General features: G+C 42.1%; 1 protein-coding gene across 13 annotated transcripts in view; it reads left to right on the forward strand.

Moving 5' to 3' along the window:
• The window catches only part of mef2cb (myocyte enhancer factor 2cb), an 85,455-nt gene that overhangs the window by 46,259 nt on the left and 11,562 nt on the right, over window positions 1-27,634 (forward strand). For 5 of the 13 annotated variants that reach the window (XM_054774794.1, XM_054774796.1, XM_054774793.1 and 2 more), the window contains 4 exons: window positions 4,057-4,260; window positions 20,100-20,243; window positions 22,861-23,050; window positions 23,787-23,834. In XM_054774794.1, coding sequence (XP_054630769.1) covers window positions 4,057-4,260; window positions 20,100-20,243; window positions 22,861-23,050; window positions 23,787-23,834 — 586 coding nt within the window. Of the gene's footprint in view, window positions 1-4,056; window positions 4,261-20,099; window positions 20,244-20,325; window positions 20,539-22,860; window positions 23,051-23,786; window positions 23,835-27,634 lie in introns of those variants that run through there. The other 8 variants (XM_054774800.1, XM_054774805.1, XM_054774798.1 and 5 more) reach the window with 5 other exon arrangements.

The following is a 27,634-nucleotide window of genomic DNA, read 5'->3' on the forward strand; positions in this document are numbered from 1 at the left end:
TAACAATTCATTATTTTATAGTATGTTACAGTATTTAAAAAAAATGAAATAAATCAGAAAAAATATTTTTAGCTCACTACAATAAAATCTAAAATTACTTCAATTTTTTTTTATTTTTAATTTAGGTCATTGAGTGTCCCTCATAGGGTTAATACCTTAACCCTATTTAGCTAGATGAGAGGGGTACAATATTCTAACCAGTTTTTAGTCCGATGCGCTGAAAAAAAAACACTACAAACTACAACCACATTAATAATCATATTGTGAGTATGTCAATAAAGGCAGACTTTTTAAAAGTACCTCATGAATTAGATGGAATGGTGTGTAACTATTATTAAGAGTGCATTAGTATTGTACAGTTGTGCACTTAAATGCATTAACCAGTCAACATGCAAAATAACTCAATTAACATGTTTTTTTTTATGTGCAATGGTCGTTCTCACTTTTTATCTGTTGGTCATCAGACCTTATGTTTTATGTTTCTGGGACTATTGACTCGTTTACAGTTACTGTGGAGCTGTTCACAAGCTAAAAGGGTCACGGGAAAACATCTCTACTGGTCATGGAGTCATGACAAACTCTTACCTCAAGCTGTACCCAGACAAAAACTCGAGATCCAGAGCCAATTAGCACATCCTACATAAAGTCCATATGCAAGGCAGGTTGTTCGACCGAGCGTGTACACAGTATAGGCGTGCTTGCGTGGTTGTATGCTACATAACAGGTTGTACAGTATGTGTCACATTCAGATGTGTAGGTGTGGTGTGATATTCATATACGTGTTATTGTTCGATCAGTTAAGGCTTTATGTAATCACACTCCATAATTGGTATTCCGTATTTATCGGGACACTTAGTCATTACGCTTGACTGTTAAAATGGAAGAAAGTTAGGCATTGGAACATGTGTGAGGCCACAGGTCACGGTTCAAGGTCTTTGATAGGCTTTAGGTCAATTGTTTTCCCACACCAAACTCATCCAAGCATACCTTTATGGACTAATAGAATAGAAAAGCATCTTCCCTAAACTGTTTCCACAAAGCTGAAGGCATAGAACTGTCCAAAATACTACGATAAGAGGAAGAATAAAGATTAAGGAGGAACTAATCACGTATCCCAACTCTTGAATGAATATTTAATTCATTGATTCTCTTCTCTTTAATGAATTGATCTCTTGACTTGTGTCTTCTCATGGGAGTAGTATGGAGATCATACATTGCAACTATTTGTAGGTACTTTTGCAGGTACATTACAGAGCCGGCCCTACTGACCCAAAGTGGCGCCCTAGGTGAGATTTTATGTGGCGCCTCTCACCATTAGCATTACACATGCTTACAAAAAAAAAACGGAACGGCATTTTTACCGTTGCCTTTAATTTGTAAGGTAATGCGTCACCCAATTTACATGGTTAAATTCCAAATAAATCCAACAAATGTGAAATGCAAAATACCACAAAATACAATCCCAATACCACAACATTCATATATCCTCTATGCCGCTTATCCTCACTAGGGTCGTGGGTATGCTGGAGCCTATCCCAGCTGACTTTGGGCGAGAGGCGGCGTACACCCTGGACTGGACACCAGCCAAGCCAGTCGCAGGGCACATACAATACCGCAAAAAAAATCCTGTGAATAGGTGAATAAATAATAATAATAGTAATGAATTATAAATGCAACAATCTACAACAAACAATTAAAATAACCACACAGTTTGCACACAGTAATATATACCGTAAGCTAGAATTTACACTATGGAATAACTACATACACAAACTACATAAAATAATTACATACAAAAACTTTCTAAAATACCTACAGTCATGGAAAAATTAGTAGACCACCCTTGTTTCTTCAGTTCATTGATCCATTTTAATGCTTGGTACAACTAAAGGTACATTTGTTTAGACAAATATAATGATGATAACAAATATAGCTCATAAGAGTTTAATTGAATAGCTGATATCTAGAAACTTCCATGGTTTTCTTGATAAGCAAGTTCTTACATGAATAGCTATAGAATTGTACTGCCAAAAACGCTGTTTAATGTCATTGCAAAACGTTTTGCGTGAGGAGGCTTATTTATCATTTGCAGTAATATTAGTAGGGCGCTGCCTTACAATTTAATGAATGTGAGCTTTCCCATTTTAAGAGTTAATAGTAATTAGTTTTGATAACCGGCATAGAAAATAGATGGATGGATGGATGAAATGTAATTATATTGAAGGTGACATTTTTCCGGATTTTATGGTGCCCCCTGGAAGCCACGGCCGGCTCTGGTACATTGTTACCCTAAAGCTGCTTATGTGACGATGCTTTCGATTGCAGCGTCTTCCCCCTTAAGACTGCCATCTCTGGACCTGTACTCTCCACATTCATCTTACTGTAGGCCACGTGCCACCTTTTAAAACACTAATGGCTCCAGTAGAGAGAATGTCTGAGTGATAACAGAGCTTTGTCGGCCGCCAACTGTCTCCTGTGCGGTGCACTCGGAAGACAGCATTCCATGTCCTGTTCTCAGATAGCTAGCTTTGACCTCATGTCTTACAAAGTCCTCACATTTACCTACAACAATTGTTTTATAGTGTCACAGTTGTGAGGCCTTTTGGTGCGCCCAACAAGGATTTGGGAAAAATAACAATGAATCTTATTGTCACTGTTTTTATTTGTTTCACATTTTATTCTGATTGTGCAAATGTCAGCATGGTATTTAAAACCCATGGGAGCATTTTGTCCTTGTGTAATCGTCGCTGAGTCAGAATGAATATTTGTGCCGAGAAAGACAGATAGCTCTACATGGCTAGTTGCATCAGTGGAAAACCTTTAGGAATGAAGCTGGGAACAGGATAGAGCAGTTCATGCAAGGTTACCAACTCAGTGCAGGGAGAGAAGGAAGGAAAGGGTGGAGGTGAGAGGAGGATACAGTTTCCTTGGTGCATCTTGGGAGACGTTCTTGCATGTAATACAAAACTATCTATCAATATCTAGTCATTCCCAGCTCCTCTTTCAGCTTTCAAAGTGTGAAGGGCAGCATGATCCTTCTCTCTTGAAAGACTTCACTTGTAGTCTTTATTATCGTATTCAAAGCATGATTCACGGAGCGTTGGGAGGTTTCCATTCTGTGTTTTTTGGCACATATTTAGGTGTCAGAAGAGAATAGACAAACATGCAGGAGATAATGCCAGCAGAGTGCAACTCTGAGGCTTTGTTTCTCATTAAAAAAGCTTTGTCAGTGCAGGCCTTCAATATAAATAACTACAAAGCCACAGAAGAAAACAGCAGTATCACCCATACTTTCTTCATCCCAAGGAAGAACGAGCTTACACAACTTGGAAAGAAAAGGAAACGAGGTGTAGCTCACTGAAATTAACTTACTTATCTCGTTTTCGTCTAAGCAATGTAGGAATGCTGGTTGTTCTGTCGGAAATGCGGCCATTTGGAAAAGTCAAAAACACTCCAAATAAAACTAGAAAAAATCCCTATCAGGGTAAAATGTTTTCAAGCCTTTCTATTTCACTTTTTCAGATCAGGTTTTGTTGCTAATATCAGTGGTTGTTATTTCTACTGCATTGAAGGGTACTTTGGCAACTCTTACTTAACACTTGTCTTTTTTCTACTAAGGATAGTCGCAAGTGCGTGGATTGCTTTTAATAGTACAGAAGGAGGGACATTTTTCATCTGTCATATGTTCCTCTGTGTACTTTGATGTACAAACACTAACGGATCTTCTCGGCCGTTATTTTTCCGAGACAGAGTATTTTCAGTTCCTTAAAATGTGTTTTGTGTCTTTTTCCTAGTCCAGTGGTTGCGCTGTATCAGTCAGGGGTTGTTTAGTCTTCAACGGATTTCTGTTTTCCTTGAATGCACTTTCAATTCGAATGATAACATTAACACAAATGACTGAAGTTCCTTTTGTGTAGCAGGAATGTCCTGGGTGGGGGGTTTTCCTGTTATGATGAAATAATGACCACCATTTCATTATTAGGGTTTCCCTCTATAATGTTGTATTTCTTGTATTGCTTCCACATTCAATCATTTATCCTCCTCCTCTTTTCCCAGGTGACATTTACAAAGCGAAAGTTTGGCCTAATGAAGAAAGCCTATGAGCTGAGTGTGCTGTGCGACTGTGAGATCGCCCTCATCATCTTCAACAGCACCAACAAGCTGTTCCAATACGCCAGCACAGACATGGACAAGGTCCTGCTTAAATACACCGAGTACAACGAGCCCCACGAGAGCAGGACCAACTCGGACATTGTGGAGGTGAGTCAACACAGATGAGACAAGCACTTGTGCGCCCTGATGCACTGAATCACACGCACATGCTCCTGTACGCGGGCACGGAAACACACACAACAGCCAGATGGCTGTGACTCATTCTGCAACGTTACTTCTCTCTTTTTTGCCTTCACATTTAACAGTGAAATTTGTAATGTGTTAAAGTTGAATGGTCATCAAAAAGGTTCGAGTACTAGTACCTTTGAAAAGAGACATAACCTAAAATACATCAACTCTAAAGTCATCTCCACCAAGCAGTACAGTTTAACTCTCCACCAATTGAGGCAAAATGAAATACATGACTTGGCTGCAACCAGCAGAGGCACTGTTGATTCAGTCTCAACTATCAGGGACTAAAGAAAAAGAAGTGAAGTTAAACTACGTCCAGGGTGTGGGACAACTTCAGGCAGCATTATTCTGCTCAATACAGCACTGGCATGGAAACAGGACATTCTTAGAGGGATTCTACCATATTATGAAAAGCAATTATTTAAAATTGTAATTAAGATCTTTAGATGATCAAGGAAATTTTGTCAAATGCACTTCTGCCTCGGGGTGGTACAAAATGTTGGTGGCTGCAAGAAGAAAAATGCTGGTGAAAGACTCGAGGGACGTGAGACCTAAGGACTCGCCCTGGCCGCTGACTAGTAATCCATCATGTGTAGGTAGGACTACAATAGCTGCATTAACTATGTCAGTAGTGTGACATCATTACATTTTACATCTATGTTTGATTCCTGTTATCACACACAAGTGATGCTGCACTGTAGTGTGACTTGGTCCTCCCTTTTGGTTCCAGAAAGGAAGAAAAAAGGGTGCAAAACACTTTTGACAGTAAATTACTGTAGGTGTAAAGCCTGCATGGTGAAAAGTGTGCCTTAATGATGTGAACATGCTGTCACCACTGATCTGGCTCTCAGAGCTGGACTCTGATCTGACACGGTGGACACATGTCGCAAGCATGGCTGCAGGCAACTGTAAACAGTGCTGTCAGGCCGGCCAGTGGGCAAGTAGATAAAGCAGCGAATGACGCTGGCGCTCTACAGGATTCCTTATAAGCGCTCAACATGAACCTGTTACGCAACATTCGCACTGGAGATCTGACCAACCTGGTGGGCAGAGCTGATCCTCTTCTCTTGTGCACACACACACTCACACCGTGCTTGCAATCTCACAAACATGCGTATCAATATGTTTTTGTATTCGTCACCTTACACTTTTTTTGTTTTTCCTAAATTCACTGCTTATTTCATGCACCCCAAGTCCTAATAATTCATATTTTAAAATCAAATGACCACTTGTTGTTATACTTTCAAAGAGCCCAACTATCTTTTATTATCAGTTAGCCAAGCTCAATATGTCATTAAACAGACACCTGATGGATCATTTCACATTTTTTTTAACTTCTGCTCAATGACAAATTATGTTCGTCAGTCTGACATTGTTGGCTCAGAATTTAAGGAGACAAGATGTACTAAAGAAAAGTGGGGTCCAATGAAATGTAATGACTGAATAGTCCGGGCTCACACGTACCTATGGATCAGGTTGGCCAGGCTAACACGAGAGCACACAGCATGGAGCATGTTTTCATCTCTTCTTATGGGTGTTACTGGGCTTGATGCCCAAACACGGGTGGACAGGTCCGCTGGGAGTACTCCTGCTACTCCAGATGGCAATCTGCCCCTGACGACAAACCTTTTCAATTTGCACATTCGCATCAAATGCCTTCTGCTTTGGAGGAGATTTGGCGTCACATTACTCACATTATTCCAATGATCTCGTTTTAAAGACATTGATATGCTGGATGTGATGCAAACTTAACAGTAGTAGGCTCTTGTTAACACTGGCTCTGCTCCATACCTAGTCCCGTTTAGTGGTGTCAGATGTGTTAAGGTGGCTCGTACATTAGGTGATACAGCACTTATCATGTGACTAACCTTGCTAATGAAAACAAGGCACACAATCTTGCATTTTATTCAGAGGCACAAATGCAGAACGTGTACATTTTTTATAAAACATTTCTGCATATCTCAGAAAGGCGTGCCCATGTACAGTATTTTTACACTGAATTATTTACGCATTTCATGCATTAGCACGTTTCCCTCTGTTCATTTCTCTTGGAGATCAATAAAGTATCTATCTCTATCTACGCCAAGTCCTTCAGCCACCGTATTGTCAGGCTGACCCTTTGGAAGCAGAAGGAGAGCTAGCTGTCACATGTTTCAACAAGTGCCAGTCACATGACCTCGCTCCTTGGGTGCTCTTGTCGTAACCGTGTCTTTATTATTGAGCCAAGGATGGCCAACATACAAACAGCCATGTCAGGAAAGACGGGTTCAATAGCACAGTGGAGTGGGGGTGCCGATAAACTGCAGAGCACTACCAACCTGGGGATCCCCACAGGACTCTGTTCGAAATCGATGTGATTATTCCTCTCCGCATCGTCTCAGCATGCTATCTGAATTGGCCACAGGGCTGACACCAGCACGGTTCGCACGGACGCAAAGCAGGGTGTGAGTAAATGGAGGGGCGGGGGAGGGAGGTGAAGCGGGGTCGTGGCCCTCTGGTTGCATGTTGTGTGCTGCTAAGCTTTGTCAAGGTGCATGGATGTGGGCGGCTTGCTGGCTTGGTTGGGGGAAGGCAAAACATATTCTAGGATGATGACGACAAAGGGAGTCAGTGTTGGGATTATGGCAAGGGTGTACAGTAGCAGTCCTCTAAATCTAGGTTTACACAGAGAAGAAAGCTAAAATATGACTCCTTCCAAATTTGTAAACCACTTTTTGCCTTCAGAAGTACACAGAAACGCTTCCGTCTCTCCTCTGATGCTGCTGTGCCTGAAGGTGTCGTGGGAGGCAAGGCAGAGGTAGGGGAGCAGAGCAGAGCTCAGCGTGGGCGGTCGGCGTAGAGGCTCGCTACATTAGCAATAAAGCTCTATGTAATTAGCATGTCTTTGGTTGATAATTAGCGTTGTTGAGAGAGTGCCACAGAGAGTGTTACAGAGCGTCTAAAGATACTTGCATGTTTACAACAAGCTAGAGGGCTTTCTCGCTCTCTCGCTTTTTCCCTTACTTTGTTTTATCCAGTATTCCGTTGGCATGCAACATCTCAAGTCATAAGACTAAGTTTTACATTGTACTGACACTATGGGTGTTTAAAACAGAAATCTAATTTCATTCACAGTGCAAATGGGTGCAAATTTAAAGTGAATGCACCTCAAAATACCATCAATTGTACTATACTGCGGAATCTCTAAAGTCGAACACAAAATGTTCCAAAACGCTAGCAATTTGTAAATAGAAATGCCTTTATTTAACCACGGTTAAATAAAACATTTCATCCTAAATTTGACAATAAGCGAGGATACCTTTGGTGGAGTTTTTGGACTCATCTTATTTTATGGGGGTTGAAGCCTCCCTAAGATATTCTTAAGCCCCCTCCCCGAATAATTTGGTGTTGTTTTATTTTTACAAAAATGTTCCAACAAATGTAATGTAAAGTGGCCAGAACATTTTTAACATGAAGTTTTATGACATCCCCATCAGCAGTATAGTGCATCAATGATGAATTACCCCTCACTTTGTTCTGGTAGGATTTCGGTGAGGGGGAATGTAATTCCGGTTAGTTGCTGTGTTCCTTGTCACTGATCTCCGACCAGAACTGTACTCCAATGGTACACTGCTGATGGGGATGTCATACAACTTGACGTCAATAAATCCAAACTACTTGTATTCCTTTTACACTAAATGGTGCAATTCTAAGCTCCTTGCAACTCTGTCAGACACAGTATGGTAGTGTGTACCCTTTGGAATTGATCAAACAATTCAAAACTATGAACTTTGCCTTTTAGAAAGCAAACGCAGAGGCAGCTCCTCAGTCATCTGAAGTCCTCCTGGCAGGTCTGCAGCACACTCCCTTGAATCTGGCTCCAGATAAAACAGACAGATTTCCCAACCTTGTGCTCTGTCGGGCCGGTTTCCTGGACATGTGAATGATATCAGAGGAGAAAATGAAAAGCATGAAAATACACCCATCTCTGCTTTCTCTTCTCTTTGTATTGCTCCTGAAAAGTAATCACTTAAAACTCATACGGGCGACATTCTGCAGGAGTGTGGGGCGTGCTAATTGAGCTAGCATATCAAAGAGTTCTTTCTTTCTCCTCTTGATGATTGAGCCTAAAACTAAGCAGTGCTGGCTGGCTCTCTGTGTGATTGCTTGCCACTTTAAATCCAACAACACATTCGGTGTGCCAAATTCCGGCTCCACAATAGGCTTGTTTTAGTTCTCCCCATGTGTGAATACAAAACACAAGTTTATTGTGTACTAAATAGAAGGGAGCGACTGTTAATCTAATGGTAAATACCATATATGTGCAACTATCATCTCTTCAGTTTTCTGCAAAGTGAACACTCCCTGTACAGTCTCTGGACAAAAGTGGTGTCAGTTAGCTTGAAACTGCATTGCTGACCTCAGCAAGTGCAACACTCTTATTCCATTGGCTCAAGCATCACATGGAGTGGCACATGGCTCTTGGTGCTAAGCTGACCTCCCCGCCTGCTTACCTGCCTGCCAGAAGAAAGGCTGCTGGCCAATCCCATTTCCAGCAGATTAATCTAATCTGAAAGTTCAGCTCTCCTCGTAATCTTTAACAGCAGCAGCAGGAACAAGAGCATGCTTCCTCCCCTTAATTCACCCACCCTCCCTCGTTTTCTCCTCCTCAGCGCTCACCTAGGAAGATGTATTCCACGCGAGGAAAGGCAGGGGAGGGAGGGGTAGGACAGAGGGATGGATGAGTGTGAGGCAGGAAGGAGGAGGGAGGGAAAGAGGGATGTTGGGAGGAAGGCTGGTAATTATTTCCAAAGGTCATTCTGTTAATGACTACCCGCTTGGCTAATGAGATTCAGCAAAGCTCCCTGGCCATGTTTCACCCGGCGTATGTTTCAACGATGTGCCAAGATGTGTGTGCAAGGCACAGGTGTGTGCTCAGTCCAGTGCGGCGACAAGCGACCGGGGGAGGCGGCGAAGTAGCAGGAAGGTGAGATTTGTCTGATAAAACAAGTCGGTGTATAAATTGTGCAAAAAAGCATCGTAAACACTCACTAGACACTTTGTCTACTCACTGCGTTCTACGACAAAAAACGTACTAATGATGCTACATTTTTATTTCAAATACTATCATCATTATTGTGCTTGTATAAAACGGCACAGAGGTATTTGTCATCTTTTGGTTGCTGCCTTTAGTAAGCTCCGTGAAAAGGATGAAACCAAAAAAAATGAGCATTGTTGAATGAATACCTATAATGCTGCAACTGCAGAGTTTCTATTTAATTAGATGCTGCTCTATGTACAGTAAATGTACATGAACTCTCTTTCACAAGTCACTGACAGGACATGTGATCAGCCTCTCTGAAGTACAAGTGTGCTCATGTTCTGCCTCGCGCCTGCGAAAACATTTTCCAGCATGTGTGCTATTCTGTGTGCCTTTTTGGTTTCTAAATACCGTGGAGAACATTAGCCTTAAGGAGTTTCTGTGTTGATCAGCTCACTGAATGACTTCTTCTCATGGCTCTCAAAGGCCGTGTAATCGTGCCAGCTTGAGAAGCGCTAATTTATCCTCTGCGACTTTTACATGTGTCAGCATTCATGGAATTAATGGCATCATATCGTCAATCACACAGTTGTCCACACTGATTTTTGCGGGGAGTCGTGAATTTCCTTCTTTTTTTTTTTTTTCTTTTTTTTTACTTTGAGGTGAAGGTTTGTGGGGTGTGACACGGGGTGGAGATAAGGGGGGGGCGGGGAGGTTGCCACAGTGATCACAGTGTTTCAGTGTTTACTTGTGGCGCGGAGACGGGCGACACAGCTTGTTTTTCCTGCTGAGGTGAGGATTAAAGTCTGAAGCTACTTTGGCAGCCTAAGTAAATTAACATTATGACATTGGTAAGCTTAAGACTATAAAGAATTGGCTAAAAGTATGACTCACGGCAGCCTGACTAAATACATATCTGGTCATAAATCATTGATTACACGGACAATAACTTTCCACATATTCAATTTAAATACAAATAATTTCAATCATTTCAAATTAGTGGGTAGGGAAGAGAAATAGTATGATATTTTAATTTGTTACGACTCATATGTTCCATCCATCTTCTATGCAGCTTATCCTCACTCCGGTCGCGGGTATGCTGGAGCCTATCCCAGCTGACTTCGGGCGAGAGGCGGGGTACACTCTGGACTGGTCGCCAGCCAATCGCAGGGCACATATAGACAAACATTCACACTCACAATCATACCTGTGGACAATTTAGAGTCGCCAATTAACCTAACATGCGTGTTTTTGGAGTGTGGGAGGAAACGGGCACACCCGGAGCACGGGGAGAACATGCAAACTCAACACAGAGAGGCCCAACGGAGATTCAAACCCAGATCTTCCCCATCTCCTGATTGTGTAGCCAACCTGCTAACCACTAGGCCACAGTGCTGCCCATGACTCATATGTTCATTATCAAAATGAAAAATACACATCAAAGTTGTTAAATGGCCACTATTTGTTATGTGTTTTATAGGAATAAAAATAACAAGAGCGTAATTAGTATCGGAAAAAGAATTGCTCAAAAAGTCAACTGTATTATAAAGAATTTAAACATTCTGGTATCGCACATCACTACTAAAAGGTCACTTTTTGTTCTTCTTTTATCATCATTATTATTTCCAACTTCCTACTGTAGCGAGCAGTCAGGACAGAGACGTGTAGAGTTTCATTTTTCCAATTCCATGGTGAACACCACTTCTTTGCTATCACTGCTGCCCTTCTGTGGTGCTAACACAAAAAAGCCAAAGCTAACTTGCATGACAGTGGTTGGAGCTCATATTTCTCCTCCGAATTTCCCAGCCGTCCGACTTTACAGGTTCCCCTGTTCTTTTCACTTCGTAGGCTCAGTGTTAACAGTGGCAAATGTAAGTAAGTTGGTGGAAAAGCAAACATGCCAGCGTATATGTGCGAAACCTCTTGTAATGTTCCATGTGTCATGAGTCCCACGTGCAGCTGTGTTTCCTTCCCCTCTTCCTGTCTTCACCTGCTAGATCCACTTCGGTTTACTTTGTTTCGGCCACAGTTAGTATCATTTTTCGACTGGATTAAGTGAGACTAGCTCATATTTTCCTTCCTGTTCCTAAAGCATTGCTAAAACTCACTCACATTTACTGTATGTGACCTCTTTTTTTCTAATAAATGCTTTAAAAAAAACTTGTAATGATTAAAAATAGTATGTGGTGAGGCTATAAATAGGAGCTGGCGGTCTTCGCTGAGAGGACCCCCCCCCACCACCACCACACACACACACGCACACACCCCACCCCTTTGAGTTTGGTGTTGGGGGGGTTGTTTTTCAAACAGAGGAGTGAGTAAGCAGAGCTCCATGCTATTCATTTAGTCCTCATCTCCCTCTGATCATCCAGCATGAATAATTGCTCTCATCAGTCACATGCATGACACCATCGGCTCGAGACCCTGCGGTGCCTATAAACATTTGATCGACTGAATAAAGACAGCTATTATTTAATTTACTTGCCCAGACCCTCCCCGTGCTTAACCAAACAGTAGCTTCCTGTCTTGTTGTTTGTTAACATTCATCCATAATGGAGCAAAACATCCACCCTTTTGACATGTAATGAGACTCCCTTTGTCTGTTCGTTTAGAATGATGTTATTGAGAAGATGGCCTCTAACTCAACATGAAAACTCACATGACCAGCACCCACTCACATGAGATCTTCCTGTAGCGTTACATGTAAGATGACTATTTCAGTGACTTCCAATTTTATAGACTGTGCCATTCTAATTTTACACAAGAAGCTAAAAACAGGAAGGCAGATAATGTAGCTGATCTACAAGCTCAGCATTTTAGCCCCACATCAGACACCCACTGTCCAGAAAAGCAGAACCCCAGACAGTAAACTTAAAGACGCATTTGGATCTCTCTCAAGGGTGTTTTTTAAGGTCAGTACGTTCGAAACGGAAGTCTGAGGTAGGCACACAACAACAAAAGGAGCTTTTAAAAATAGAGTGTTTGAAATGTGCCAATATGTGGTCCCTGTGGTGTGGAGAAGTCAGGCCACTTCTGAAGCCACGCTGCCAAAGCTGCCAGCCCGGGCTTTTCCACTATACAGCCCCAAAACAATCCATGCCAGCCATTAAGATGAAATGATGCCTTGTTCTTTGAAACTATTTGTGGAAAATTCGAAATAATCTATTTTTAAAAGTGGCATTCCCTTCGCCCGGCCCCCCTCCCTCCTTTGCCCATGCCCCCCCTTCTCGCCATAATTGCTGCTTTGGGCAGGGTTTGAAAATCCAAGGTCACATTACAGAGGTCAAGCAGCTGGTCATTGTTACTCAAGGCCTCCCTCAGGCTGCCTCTTCCTGCTGTGGAGCCATGCGATAAGCGACGGAGTGACAAAAGACGATAAGTCATGATTGGTGGGCTGCACAAAAGGCAAGGGGAAGCTGTTATTTTGTGTATTTTTTAAAGGACTTGTAGTTAATAGTCCAGTTGATATGCCATAAAATCAAGGACTCATAAATGATTGAATCCAAATCCGTGCAGACACGTTATCATTTGAATAGAGACGATGCTATGCAACTGAATAAAATACGGTAGACTCAGAGTGTAGACATAAGTGCCCTCTTTATCCAGCTTCTGTGAGCTGGTATTGTGTCTTTTAATGTCTGCCTCTGTAATTATACAGTGTGGTGACTTGTCTGAATGACCACTTTGTTCACATAGCTTGGATGCTGCTGTAGCAAAGCATGTTGGATTCAGACATGTGCTCAGTGTGTGTGTCTTCCATATGGGGAAACACTGCACCATCTGGTATTGTGCAGTATACTGGCTAGCTACTGGCCTGTATGTGAGTGGGCTCTTGTCTTTGGGGGCTTTTCCTAATGGCGATTTTAGCACTTTCATATCACACAATGACACGGTTTGGCAAAAACGTTTTGCAGCCTTATTATGCACGCAGCCGTAATCTCAATTTCAGACATTTTATCATTTTACTCATGACGGGTGCCACACTAGTCTTTGATTTATGATTGTAGTGTACAGTAGTGGCTTCAAAGCTACCAAATCACTAAACAGTCAATGATACGCTTTTCAGGGAAGGGATACAGAGACAGGGGGGTTTGCTGCGGTTTTAGGAGGAGGGGTTGGCAGGCATTCCTGACATCCCAAAACCAACCATTTCTCCCCAAATGCTCGCTCACACATGCACACCATGCAGCCGTCATCCATGGGCATGCCCCTCGACATGGTCCTGGCATGTCCAAACCACGCTTCATGAAACTGCGGCCTTCTTTGCCTTTGGTCTGCCATCTGCTTCCAATAAACTAAGCCAGCCTGATCCCTCTGATGTTCCCCCCGCCACCACCATCACTACCCCCAACTCTGAAAAGCAGAGAGAACGGGAGAGTGACGACTGAAACAAAACAAAACAAAATAAAAAAAAAATAGTACATTTTCAACATGCTATTACCTCTTTTCTTCCTCCAAAATAGGGCCACGCCATGAGTGGGCTTCCAGTGCAGTGGTGCTGAGGGAGTTAAAGTGTGACCACTTTGAGACCACCTGGCCTGTTAGTGATGGGAAATGGGACAATAGTGTTTCCACCTGGTTCACCCCCATTGACATTGTCACATTGGTCTTTACTACGTAATCTTCTGCCACTATATTGAGTTGGTCAACTGGCTACAGTCAGGCTGCTCCCTGGTGACGAGTTATTTTGAGAGCCTTGTCACATAAATGATGACACAGATCACTGTTTTACTGAATGTAGGACCATCAAGGCACTTTTCAATATTAGTAAGGTAGGAGACAAGAGTGCACAAACATCAGTATGGAACTTTACCTTTATAATACTTTCAAGATGTATCAGCAATTCATTATAACCTGTTCTGATGTGATTTTTTTTATGTATACTGTACATATTTGAAAAAGTTGAAAAATAGAATTTTTGGTTAAATTCAAAGTGACACCACAACCAGCATTTGGATCACATCTGGATTATGACAACGTCCTTAAAGCTTTTACAAAAGGAATGCTATGATAGCAACAATGTGCAGATTCTCACTAAAATTAAAGGGAACATCACATCCACAAAAAAATGCAAAATGGCAACAAACGTATACACATAAAAATATGAAAAAACAGTGTTTTTGATGTGAAAAATGCCACATACTGTCAGGGGTTCTGACAGTGTGTGCCATGAAACAACACAGACATTTTGTCACCATGGCAGATATGCATCACTGACACATCAGCGTAAGAAAATATGTGCTTACAAGCTCACGAAAACCGTTTTTTCTGCACTATATTTAGACAGCATTGTCATCGTGATAAATAATATTGGGCAGAGCTGTTCATATTTTCATGTTGTGCTTATCTGTCGGCTATTCATTTCCAACAAATATCAAAAATAACCTCAAACTTTCTTGAGGAAAACCCTAGTCTACATTAATGCATATTTTGAAGCTCGTAGAATGTTGGCAAAGATTTGAACTAAATAGAAAGAGCCTGTATTCGTGAAGGCCTGTTGCAGCCGAAGCTGTTGGCTTGAAGGCATTGAGATACATTGACTGGCCTGTCTGTCGCCAATAACCATAAACACAATATTGAATGTGTCATAGCCTTCAGCCACTGCCAAGACGACGGTCAGCAATAAAGAGCTTTCCAAACATAACCCATCCGTTAACACACGGCCGTCAAAAATAAAGACGGACCCATCAAGCCAGCAATGTTTTGACTCCGCTTATGTCAAGATGGTGGTAGGAGTCCAGTAAAGACATAGAGACAGACTGAGAAGCAGACTGGGACCGAGAGACGGATCAGAGGGCTAGAGTGGGTGCGAAGGGTGGCAGAATGCCGAGCAGACGGATCCTGCTATGGTGGGCGTCAGCTGTCCCTTTGAGACCCCCTGGAGCTGATCAGAATTCACACCCAAATAGCCTGCAGTTATTACTCACACCCCAAACTATGCAGACGAAACGTGTTACAATTTAAGAGCACTTATTTGTTTGACAGATGCTATAGTTCAGAAACAAAAGAAACTGAAATAGAATGGGGGTAGTAATCGATTCAGTGTCCGTTCTCTGTTGAATTAAGTGTTCATTAAAAGGGGCTCTGTGGAACTAACATTTCAAATTACATTTCTTTCACCCCAAAAAATATAATAAATATAATTGTTACAGATAAGAACGGATTGGACAATTCTTTGTTTTTTTCACAATTACGAATTAAACTTCATACAAATTGTATATTTTTGTTCGGTCCAAATAAAGTGACTGCCGTTCATGGCTGTCACTCTTAGCTGTTGGCATTCACGTACATGTCCACCTGCACACACAAGCACAAAATTGCAATTTCCAGTCCTGCTGTTGTTACGCTATACATTCTGTTATAGCCAGCATTAGTAGCAAAACTTTGCTATTATTAGCCGACAACAAACTATTGCGTGTGAGTGTATTACGTTGGCGTACTTTAATAACAACGCCACCATGTGGTGTATTTGTCGGGAAAAATACAGCGCATTCAACACAGTCGGGGCTCATGTCTTGGCAAATTTCAACCTCCGTGTTCAGCGGCTCAGGAGTAGAATAACAGTCACATGACTGTAATTCATAGATTTCCTGCAAACAACAAACGCTCTTATTCTAAACTGTACACCAACCCGACTGCATTTTAGCTAGTAAATCGACTGCTAATTTCTGGTTGTACCGTCTAGGCCGGCCGAGCTGTGGGTGAAGAGCTGAAGGGTACTGATGGGACGGGTGTCTAAGTATGTAGGCCACCGTGTCTATGCCGTCCCTGCTTCGCATAGGCCCTGTGACAAGTCGAGTCATGAGGGAGCATCATGAAGAAGGAGTTTAATTAGGAGCAAGCCTCCAAAGGGGCCACAGAAAGACATAAGAGCCAAGCAAGCAAAAACAGCTTTTTTTTTTTTTGCATGTTCTCCTCTCCGAAGAAGTACAGTTCTTCTCCATTTGCCCACTCTCTATCCACACGCTGTATGTATAAATATATACAATGACGTTAGGGTGTGAGTGTGTAGACAGCGGGAGCCTTCTATGGTGATGTGACTGCTCAGGGAGACGTGATTGGTTGTCAGCTCGTGTGTCAGCCTTTGGCAACAGGTGTGACGTCTTCAGACAGGTGGCCATTACTGGCATGAGTGGCATAGCGCCCTTGTAGCACTCCCTCAAAGTGCTGAGCCCTGCTGGAAAACTAAGCCTGGAGTGGCCACATGCTTCATAGACATATAACACTGTGCAACCTATCAACACCCAACACAAGCACTGCCCTACACCCCCTTTACATGACCACCCGCTCTGTTTCCCCTTGTGGGTGTCACTTTCCCCCCTTGCTCTGATGTTCTTCCCAGAAACTAAGTGCATATTTGATCTTGCAATGCCAGTTTAAGTACATTTCCTTTACTGACTTAATTAACGGTCATTGAATTTGTTCAATGTTATCGTTATTGGCATTGGAGAATCGAAATATTCTGAACCCCTCTTCCGATACCTGTATTGTCCTGAGCAAACTACAGCGGAGGTCTACGTGGATGTAGCTCAACTTCCTATGCTGATGTCATGATTTTACTCTTTAGACCGCAGATTATCTAAGACTGATTCAACAGTGCCTCTGCTGGTTGTAGGCAAGTAGTGCACATAACAGTAAATTCTACACAATCGAATGCTCATCCCTACTATGTACTAGCGTGGTGCTAGCGTATGCACTAGAAGTGGATTGATGTAGAAGTTTGGTGGAAAAGTTGTGGTTTCTCCTGTGCACAGAGCAAGGCCAGAGGTTCAACTCCTGTCAGTTGAATATGATGCATCGCCAGGGCCACAATGCAACTGCACCAAAGAAAGAAAAAAAAAGTTTCTCTTCACGCCTTTGCCAAAAAAGACAGCGTGATGAACCTCTACAACCCCTTTGTTTTTCTGACTCACACACCTCGAGATGACGCGAGAGCGCCTGATTCACAGCAGCTCTGTTAGAAGTCAGATCTCCTTGCCGTTTGTTTGGTGTGATTTCCTGAAGACTGTCAGACATGTGAGAGATGCTTTCATATTCACAATTCCAGATTTCCACTCTTTTGGGAGGGGGTGGCGGGCAAGTGAGGATCCGGAGAGAGCCAGACAATGTTGACACGCTTATACAGTAGCTGCCTCGCCACGAGACGCCTCAGGAATCAAACAGCGATCACACGCACAAAAGCAGCCCTCTAAGTTCACTAAAACCACACTCCAAACAGGCCTTTGTTGTGCTGACATGAGAGATGAGTGGATCGTTATTTGTTTTCTAAGCAGGCAGATCGCTCCCTGTCACCACCGCTCGTGATGGAGCAGCTAGCATCGCTCGTATCTTCTCTGTGAGCCAGAGCCGACACAGGCAAACAAATGAGAGGAAGAAGTTCATTGAGATTAACTTATCTCAGCATCTACCTTCCTCCTTTACACACCCACTCTTGCACACACACGCACACACACACACACACACCCAAGCAGAGACACACACTTGATCAGCATCAAATACAGGCTGTACTAAAGTAAATTTAATTACGTCTGTCTGATATGAAGCCTCAGATGAAAGTAGGAGAGCGCAGTGTGAAGCAATGACTACACAGACAGAAGCAGGCCCGTGATATTCCTGCGGTAGACTAATCTCCCTTTATTAAAGCCAGGGGGAGAAGAGAGTGGGGGGTGAGCTGGTGGTGGTGGTGGTTAGAAGCGGAGAAAGAATGGAAGAGGAGCTGCCTTTGATGAGATCTCTAACTGTCAGCTACTGTACTTGTCTTCACTCCCAGTCTTGTCGATGTCTCACTTTTCCAAATGAATGTATCAGTTGTAGCCCACTTGATACAGAAAACACACGCACACTAATAGCTTTGAAATTCCTGTTGTTCTGGTCGTCAACCGTATCGTTCTTCCACAAGCAGGGTCTCTGTCAGTGCTGGACTCTGCGCTCTCCTGCACAGCTCTAATAGGGGTAGGTGGCCATCAGGTGGCTAAAAAAGAAATTGCTGCCTTCAGTGATGTTAAAGCCCCTTTCATGACCTTAATGCACACTTGTTATAAGTGTAAAAAAGTCCTTTAATTTTGAATAGAGGAGCACTATTTAGTACTAACTCGTATAAGTTTTATCAGACAGAATAGTGTCTTGTTTACAAGGGATTCACCTGAAAGGGGTACCAGCGACTGAAATGCTTTGAAAAGGTACGGAAATCGAACATTGGAATGAACACAGAAGCTGTTCGGAAGCTGAAACACTGTGGAAATGTGTTGCGAAACGTACAAAAAAATGTCAAAATAGTTTGGAAGCTCAGCTGAAGGCATTTTAGAATGTAATATAATTTTCTAAAACATGACAAAGCTATACAATGGAACTGATCCAACCTTCTCCAGGTTAAGAACCAAGGACTGTACTGGCTGAGCTATACAGCTTTGATAGCATCAGTAGAATGTGGGTAGTAGTAGGGTACACCAAAAAATTCTAGCGTGAGCTCCCATCATGCTTTGCAGCAACGCTTTTGAAATAGTTAGAATAGACAATTTCTGGAGATCTAATGTGATTTTACTGAAATGAAACTGAAATGCTTTGAAAAGGTACGAAAATCTAAATTTGGAAGCAACACAGGAGCCGTTTGGAAGCTGAAGCTCGACTGAAATGCTGTGGAAATATGCTAAAATGCAGAATGAAAGTTAGAGAAGTTTGGTAATTTGAGCTCAACTCTGGAATTGAACCAACGATATCTGGTTCAGGAACCGAGCATTCTACCATAAACAGTCTCTCAGTTAAACCATTCCCCCTATTTAGTCGACAGGTGGTGATTGGAGGACAGTGACATCCATCTGTAATAAAACTTTATTAAAAAATGAAGACCACATGCATGCGCCTTGAACCTACAACCTTAGGTTAGGGAACTAAGTGCACTTACTACCTAAGCCAGGTTACTGTTTAAGATTCAGTAGACTGATTCTGTAATGGTATATGTAAAACGAAATTTCACCAGCAGAGGGAGCCGTTTACATTGCCCATTCATTTTCAATGGGAACATTTTCACAGGAAACATGAAATTACAAGAAATGTGTGAATATTTTCGGCATTCACACAATTAACTTCATATTTCATATTTCAGCTGGCATAGGCTTTAGCTTAACCGTGACTCTAAGGAGGACAAGTGGTTTAGAAAATGGGTGGATATTTTGCAACATACTATTTTAACCAGAATACTGGTTAAAAAACTCATAAACTCAAACATTCACAAACTGAAACATAACAAGTGATACTTTATTTTAATATGCAAATTGGTTAGAAAATGATAACTTAAATTTTTGCTTCCTATGTCACGCTTTTGGTACGCCTTTCAAGAGAATGACCCTTACATGAATTCTCTCTTGTTGTTTTATAGAACACCATGTTTATGAATCAAGTAAAATAATACATTTGAATGTGCGCTATATAATGGTGTGTGGAAAGCATATGCACCCATTATTTGATTAAAAATGTATTCAAAAGTCGTTTTGCACATTTTACACATACACATCAAATATATTTGTACATTTTTTTTTCTAGTTGGTGCGTATGTTTATGTGGTGAGTAGGTGTCTTTTATTGGAAATGACGCAAAGAAGTGATGACGATAGTAAGGTTTTTTAAAGACATTAGTTCACCACCATGTTCCCTTCCTTCCCTTCTAAAGGGTACACCTGGGTTGCAGTTCTTGAAGCCTTCAGCCCTTCAACTGTGTTGTGCAACTGCTTTGTTTACAGACGTTGAGAAAGAAGGGCCTAAATGGCTGTGACAGCCCCGACCCCGACGCAGACGACTCGGTCGGACACAGCCCCGAGTCTGAGGACAAATACAGGAAAATTAACGAGGACATAGATCTGATGATCAGCAGACAGAGACTGTGTGTAAGTACTTCCTGTCGAACCCTGAATCTTCCTCACATCTTTCTTTCCTCTCTCCCCTCCCCGTTTGTGTGCTGTGTGTTACTTCGTCCTCGTTTCCGTCATGTCCTCCGTCCCTCCACCCCCCTCGTGCTCCTCCGTTGATTGTGGGACCCGGCAGGCTTTGAGCAAGAAGGAGAACAAAGGTGGCGAGAGCCCGGAGCTCGAGTCCGCTCTGATCCTCACCCCTCGCACTGAGGAGAAATACAAACAGATTAACGAGGAGTTTGATCACATGATTAAAAGCCATAAGATACCTGTAAGTACAGGCGTTTGACGTCACGCAGCATTCTCGGCAAGCTAACAAAAATGCTGACTGGCCAGTTGGTGTTGTGCTGCTAACCCAGCTAACCGCCATTGTTTGCCACCAGACTAAACACATAAAGTGAGAGTGAGAGTAAGACCGCAGATTACAATGTATACATACAGCGGAGAAAAATTACAGCTCTCAGATTTTGCTTATTGAGGAGAGGTCCTCTAATTTGACATAACTGCAGCCACAACCAGCAGCCATTTTTGCTTCATAATTGCAGACTTTCACTTGTTTAAACGGACTGGGTTCCCACCATGAACCTGTTCCCCACGATGCCTCGCTTTACGGGGGGCTGCAGCCTGCATGAACATGATTTGTAAAGCAAATACTCACTTACTTTGCTCATGCATGTACATAAATACAGATGTCAACTTCTGGATTTACATAGTAGTTTTCTTTTTACAAAAGAGTTAGTTGCCAGAAACAAAATAAAAGTTGCTTTGTAAACAGAAACAGAGCCTTCCATTCACAAAACAACATACTGGAACGATTACAGGCAAACATATATAACTCTATGGTAGATCATTCAAAGAAGAACAGTAGCGTCTGACCAAACCTGTGGTTTTGTGAGCTGGGGGGCATCATGGCTAACTGGGTGAGATGCGTTTGGGATCAGAGCATAGGGATGGTGGTGCGTTCATCCGGGGTGTGTTCTGCATTAAACAAGTGGCAGTTCAGTGTGTGGTCAGGTTGGCTGCCAAACCCCAGGCCTCTGGATTGCAGACGACTGTTTAGGGGACTCTCAGGGGAGGTAGGGGTGTGTAAAGGAGGAAGATGAGTAAAAAGAGGAAGGATGGCACCCGCTAAAGGACAGTTTAAAGGCGGGGGTACTTTATACCCTTGCATTGGGTTATGTGCATGTGCGACACTGGCCACAGCATTCGGGACACCTGCTTATGAGTTCCAATACAAGAGTGACACTGTAAAGTACTGGTGATTGTGGTGTGCAGTCATGCTGAGCCATGTTTAGAATATTTTGATTTTTTAATGTAGCTACAAATGGTAACTAAAATATTCAAAAAAAATGTACATGCAACATATATATAATTTTAAAGAAGAAAATGAATAATCCAGCAGCATAAACATTAAAAAACAAACAAGAAAACTAAAAAAACAACAGAAATTGATAAAAGGGCAAAAAGGCTTCACGTAACTAGAACAAGTTGATATCTAAAAATATTGATGAACACTAATACTAATACGTTTTGTCACCTATAACACAAAACCTTTAGCCTGTTTAAAAAATAAGAACAAATATCAAAATGGCTCCTAAATCCTTTGATTTGTCAGTTTATGGCTCTCTATGGAAAAAGTGTGGCCACCCCTGCTTTAGTGAGTGAAGCAGTGAAATGGTTTAACTAACAAAAGAAGAAGAAAAAGGTTGTCTGAATCCTGCTGATGTTCTCATAGATGTTCCCTTTACTGGTCCCTGACACATGGCAGTAATTTAGGCCTCTATTTTCTACTTCCTAAAGCTAACATTCAAAATCAACCACTTCCAGGGCACTCCCAAGGTTAAGACCTTGTGCCAAGTGACACAAAAAATCTTTTTTTTTTACAAAACTATGCGCCTGGGGCTTCTTATGTTACTGATGAGGCTTCACGCTGATCTGAGTAAATACCACTAACACTTTACATTAGCGCCACAAGATGGAAAAATAAATCATTTCAGATTAAATTCAAGTCCTGCAGCCCCGAAACTACTTTTTGCAATAATCACTGCAGATTAGCACAAGGATGAAACAGAGCAGATGATCGTTTGGCCTTTCAGAGCCATATGAGCCCACATGAAGGGTCCGTTTTTGTCTTTTAATATATTAAGTGTTGAGATTAATTCCTGGCATAGACATGCAGTGACCACATCGTCATATTTTATTTGGAAAAGGCTTTTTTTTTTTTTTAGAATGCACTATAGGACACCAGAATTAAATTTTTAAAGTGCCTTTAGTTTGGGTGACAAAGTGCCTAGAACCAGTTGATTCCATGAACATTATATTTGGTTATTCTGGCAGTTGTTTTCTAGGCCCCTAAATTTCAAGGCCCCTAAAGCACCCACCCTGTCCTGGTTTGTGGTCTTGTTTTCTGTTTCATTCAATTTGTATGGATGTTACATTTTCCCTTTACACTGTTGGTCTTTCTGTTTTTTCCTACTTTGACTTGACTCTTTCCTTTAGGTTTTTTTTACACGGTGTTTGGTTCAACCACTGCCATCATGGGTCATCTTCAAGTCTTTTCAAACTGGCCATTCTTGTCTCTCTCGTCTCTCAGCAGGCTATGCCCCCGTCCAACTATGACATGCCTGTCTCCATTCCCGTCAGCAACCAGAACAATCTCATTTACAGCCATCCGGGAGGCTCCTTGGGAAACCATAACCTGCTGCCACTGACACATCATGGTCTACAGAGAAACAGCATGTCCCCCGGGGTTACACACAGACCCCCCAGTGCAGGTAACACAGGTAGGGACTTACATGCATGTTCATGTGAACACTTTAGCCCCACCTTTGCCACGCCTAAATCCCCCAGTTATTTGGGGGAAATATGTCCAAATTGACTGCAGTAAAAGGTAGTGTCTCAGGATTCAATTCCTACTTAATGGTCCATTCACCTTGAGAGTGACTGGCGACCAAAACAAATTGATCAACCTACACCTTTGATGATTTATAGTCATTTATAGTCAGTGTCAGTCCCATTGCATTGTGTGGTTGATCTGCGTTGGGCACACTAGATGTCTGGCTCCACCCATAGTATAGTTTTCCCCTGTGTTGGTGACATAAGGAAATCAATTCTATTGGTTTGTTATTGTTGTCCAGAGTCCTTTTTCTGTCCCACTGGTCTGAAAGCTGCAGCCCACACCCTCACCCTGTCATTACAACTGGATGCAAGAAACGCCAGCACAAGCTAAAAACAGAGTTTTGGAGCTTGCAGCATCCACACCAAACCACACAAATTCTGAACCCTCCCACCCTTCCACCTCACATGGCTTAAAAATAATATTGTGTCATTTTTCTTGGACGACAGTTGCTTGGTGGGTTTGAGAGGGAGGCTTTTATTCTTTCTGGTAGTGCACATTTTGATGGGATGCCTGCAAAATTGACAAAATGCATACACTAAAGTAATCTCTGCACCTCTGAATTATAAGCAGAGTAACACGGGTGTCAACATCCTTCACCCATTCATTTCTTTGCTTCTTAGGTGGCCTCATGGGCGCTGACCTCACCACTGGCGCAGGCACCAGTGCTGGTAAGAAAGTCCTCTCACTGTCACACAATTGTCTACCAACTCACATAGAAGGTATCTATTTGCCCACTCTGTGCTACAAAATACATGACTAATATTAACCCCAAACCCAAGTGAAGGTTTTGTCCGTGGTGTGTTGACGTTAGTGGTGATGGAGTTCAGCTGTGAATGTTTACACAGTGCCGGGGCTGTGACACATCCTGCCCCCGTTTAGTTTAGCAATAAAATCATATAAGACAGGGAGGAGGAGAAATAAAATGTACTTCATGATGAGCTGAAGCAACTCAGGGGGTTATAAGAGAGGATATTTGGAGATCTTATGGCAAGAAATTACACTAAATGCCACATCATTTGCACTATTCTTAAGCATCCTGGTAACGTGTAACATAATCTATAGCAAGGCTTTTCGAAGCGCAGCAGCTTGAGAAAAGTGAAGAAAACATCTTTCTAAGCTAATTTCAGTTGTTTTTAACAACAAAACTATTAGATATTTAGTTTTTATGGTGAGGGTATACAGAAAACTCCACAAAAGATGCTCCAAAAATACACAGGCTCCAACTGTATAGTTTTCTTTGAGGGGAGGTTCACTAGGTTCACTCAGAAACCTCCTGATTTAAAGCATTCATTCATTCATTCATTCATTCATTCATTCATTCATTTTGCTGATATACCAAAATTGTGCAGCACTTCATTACCAATACCAGTACCGCCGCAGCTCTTGTCTAAAACCAATGTTGTGAAATGCACACTTTTACTGTGATGGCACTGGATGCATTTCACAAATAAACAAACAGAGACAAGAAGAATATATAAGAAATTTGTGCAAAATATGAAACTATGGACTGGGTAGGTTTTTTTTTCACTTATTATTTTGTTGCAAAGCACCGCGTGTGACACAAAGCAATTCTTTCTGAGGTATGCCATGAGATGAAAAGTATTGAAGGAAGGTGCCTTACCCCCATCCCACCCCACCCATAAACAGCGCTTCATAATTGTTGCAAATTGCATGTCTACAATCCGTAGGCGAAACTTGAAAATAATTCCGGGCTGCGGACCTACTGAGGGAGCAAGCTTTGTTGCTCTGTGGAGCACGGCGCAGTTTGATGAGGTGTCAATTCTGCACGGATATCAATATAAAATGACGATCAGACATCTGATTTCTATGCCAAAATCATCCCATAATGACAACCTTAATTCTAAACTAACTACATATTTAGAGCACTGGATCTGCTTGACAAGGGCTATGAATACTTTTGACATGTAGGGTTTGTCAAAATGTACACTTTCTTGTTCACTAGATAAAAATGAACTTTTACTCTAATGGTAGACAGTTAAACCATGCCCGGTGGGGTATACCATGTCTTCTTAGAACCAGTCTTTTTACTTCTAGCACCTCTCAAGAGAGACTACCGATTAACTGCTACCATATGTCTCATAACCAAATTAATGCAGTGTTTTAGTGTCTCACCATCCCAAAAAATCAACCCTGCAGAGACTGGAGCAAAGCAAAACGCTATATAAGCAAACCTATGTGTTTTAGCTTCTGTGTGCCAATGGGTTTGTCCCTCAGGGCATGTCAGGCCAAAGTTTATAGCGAAGAGACCCCCCATTTAAAGGGTGAAATTTCATAGCCGCAACATATTTTACAGTGTAAAAATGGAGAGAAAGGGTGGAGTGAGGTGGGGCACATCTGGGCAGCCCTTGTCTGGCCCCTGGGGCTCCGTCATCAGGGTCACTGCTTGGTTTCTCTGTCTGGTCACTCATCTCATACACACACACGTACAACAGGATCGTTTGTTGTGGCGTGTGTTCATTCGACGGCGTGTTGCAGAGCAATGCTTCCAATGTAGTCTTTGTGTCACTGGGGGCCAAGGAACAGAGGCGCTCTGTTAGAAGTGCGGCGCGTCGCTCAGCAGCAGCAGCAAAAAACATGCAGCGGAGAGAGCGAATTGTGCGAAACTAAAAGATTCCATTCAAAGAACCCTTAAATCATATCTAGAGGCAGAGCAAGAGAGGGGGTGAGGGGGATGTGCAGTGATGAATACCCACTGGTGGTTTGAGGCACGTGTGTGCGAAGGAGAAACAGCAGGGTAACACACATGGAAGTGTTATGTGAACTTGGTCAGTCATTGTAATGATGAGTTGGGTGCCCCGACCACTGCCCGCTCACTATACATGTGCGGTTTATATACTGTATATATTATATTTAATGTTCCTCTTCTCCTCGCAAGGCCCATCACAACTGAACAAATAGCTGTCAGGTTTTGTGTTTCTTAAACGTAACAGCCTAAGAAAAGAAAAGGCACGCATGTTGTCATGGTTGCACTGTAAAGAGACAAAAAATGACAGCAAGCTCCCACATGAGACTACTATTACCTTGGGGTCCCCCTGTAATGTGGCAGCTCTGCAAAAGTTGTTTGTGCCCGAATCCCCACACACATATTTGCCTGTGTGTTCATTCCATTGTTAACGGTCTACCTACTTTTCACCACATTCAGGTCTTCTCTCACTGCAACTTCACTTTGAACTGTCGCCATCGTAAAGTGGATTTTTCATCAGATTTGTATTTCAACTTTCCACTCACTCACAATTGTTGGACTAAACATTGGCTTTTGTACACTTAAAGGGACTCTGTCAATTATAAAGGTATAAAATGTACCTGCAGAGAACCAAAACAATCTATATTTAAAAAAATGAATATAATTATTGTATACTGTATATCATATATAATGACTGTTTTTTTTACCACATTAAGGTCCTTTGTCAGTGGAAATACAGTTTGAAATTTTTGCGATGTAGATTTCCCAAAGATTCTATTTATTTTTAATTGTTTGAAAATTTTTTTGCCAAATTAAAAGAACACTTTTACTAAATACTATGTAAGAGCACCAGGCACGATATTAAGTGCATGTGCAACAATCTAATGAGATCCAATACAAAAGATCCTTTTAAATTCTGCCATTTTCACGATGCTGAAGTTTGTTTTTTTATTGACACTGCTTACGGCAGTGTGTTACGGCGTTTCGTGGCTACGCTCGTGCACCCATAAATCAATAAAAAAACGTAATTTTGGTCCGTGAACACGAGACTACTCGCTGGAGATTAGTTGCAACGTGGTGCGCCACAGAGAATCAATCACATGACTCTCCTGAAGGATAAAGATCGTATTGTAACATTTACTCGGGTGTTGTAAGGTGATCGATTAACAATCTCCTTATTGCAAAAACTAAACAGGCGACTGTCGGCCAATCCACGCCAAAACAACATCAGCAAACTCCACTGTCCTTTCTGCACGCAGCCACACTCACAGTCAAGACTCATGTCACGTTCACAGATGGTCAGAAATCACAAATGTCTTTACCACTACAGTACGCATAACTGTCGGGTCACTGATCCTCTGAAAGTGATTAATAACTAAGCAGTATATCGGTCTTATTGAGATGGGAAGGTTGTATATATAAACCAATAATACAAATTGGTTCAGTCCTGAGTATTAACTGGTGCAAATACACTGCGTTGATAAGCGGATATTTACAGTAGGTGAAGTCAAACTCACACTATAAATGATAGGTCTCCTGTTACTTCTAGTCCACAATGAGGACAGGTTACTGAAAGGCTGAATCATCATGTCTGCTCATTGGAAATGTCATGGGGGAAGTGTGAACATGTGTGTGTTTATATACAGCACATGTTCAATCTTTCAACGCCTGTATTAGCTGAGGGATCATAAAAAAAGAGGCAAGGAATCAGACCACGGTCTCCGTTTCAGCTCATTATGAAGCTGCAAGCCCTGGTATGCATTC

The sequence above is a fragment of the Dunckerocampus dactyliophorus genome, chromosome 4, assembly GCF_027744805.1.
Source record: "Dunckerocampus dactyliophorus isolate RoL2022-P2 chromosome 4, RoL_Ddac_1.1, whole genome shotgun sequence".
Taxonomy (NCBI): Eukaryota; Metazoa; Chordata; class Actinopteri; order Syngnathiformes; family Syngnathidae; genus Dunckerocampus; species Dunckerocampus dactyliophorus.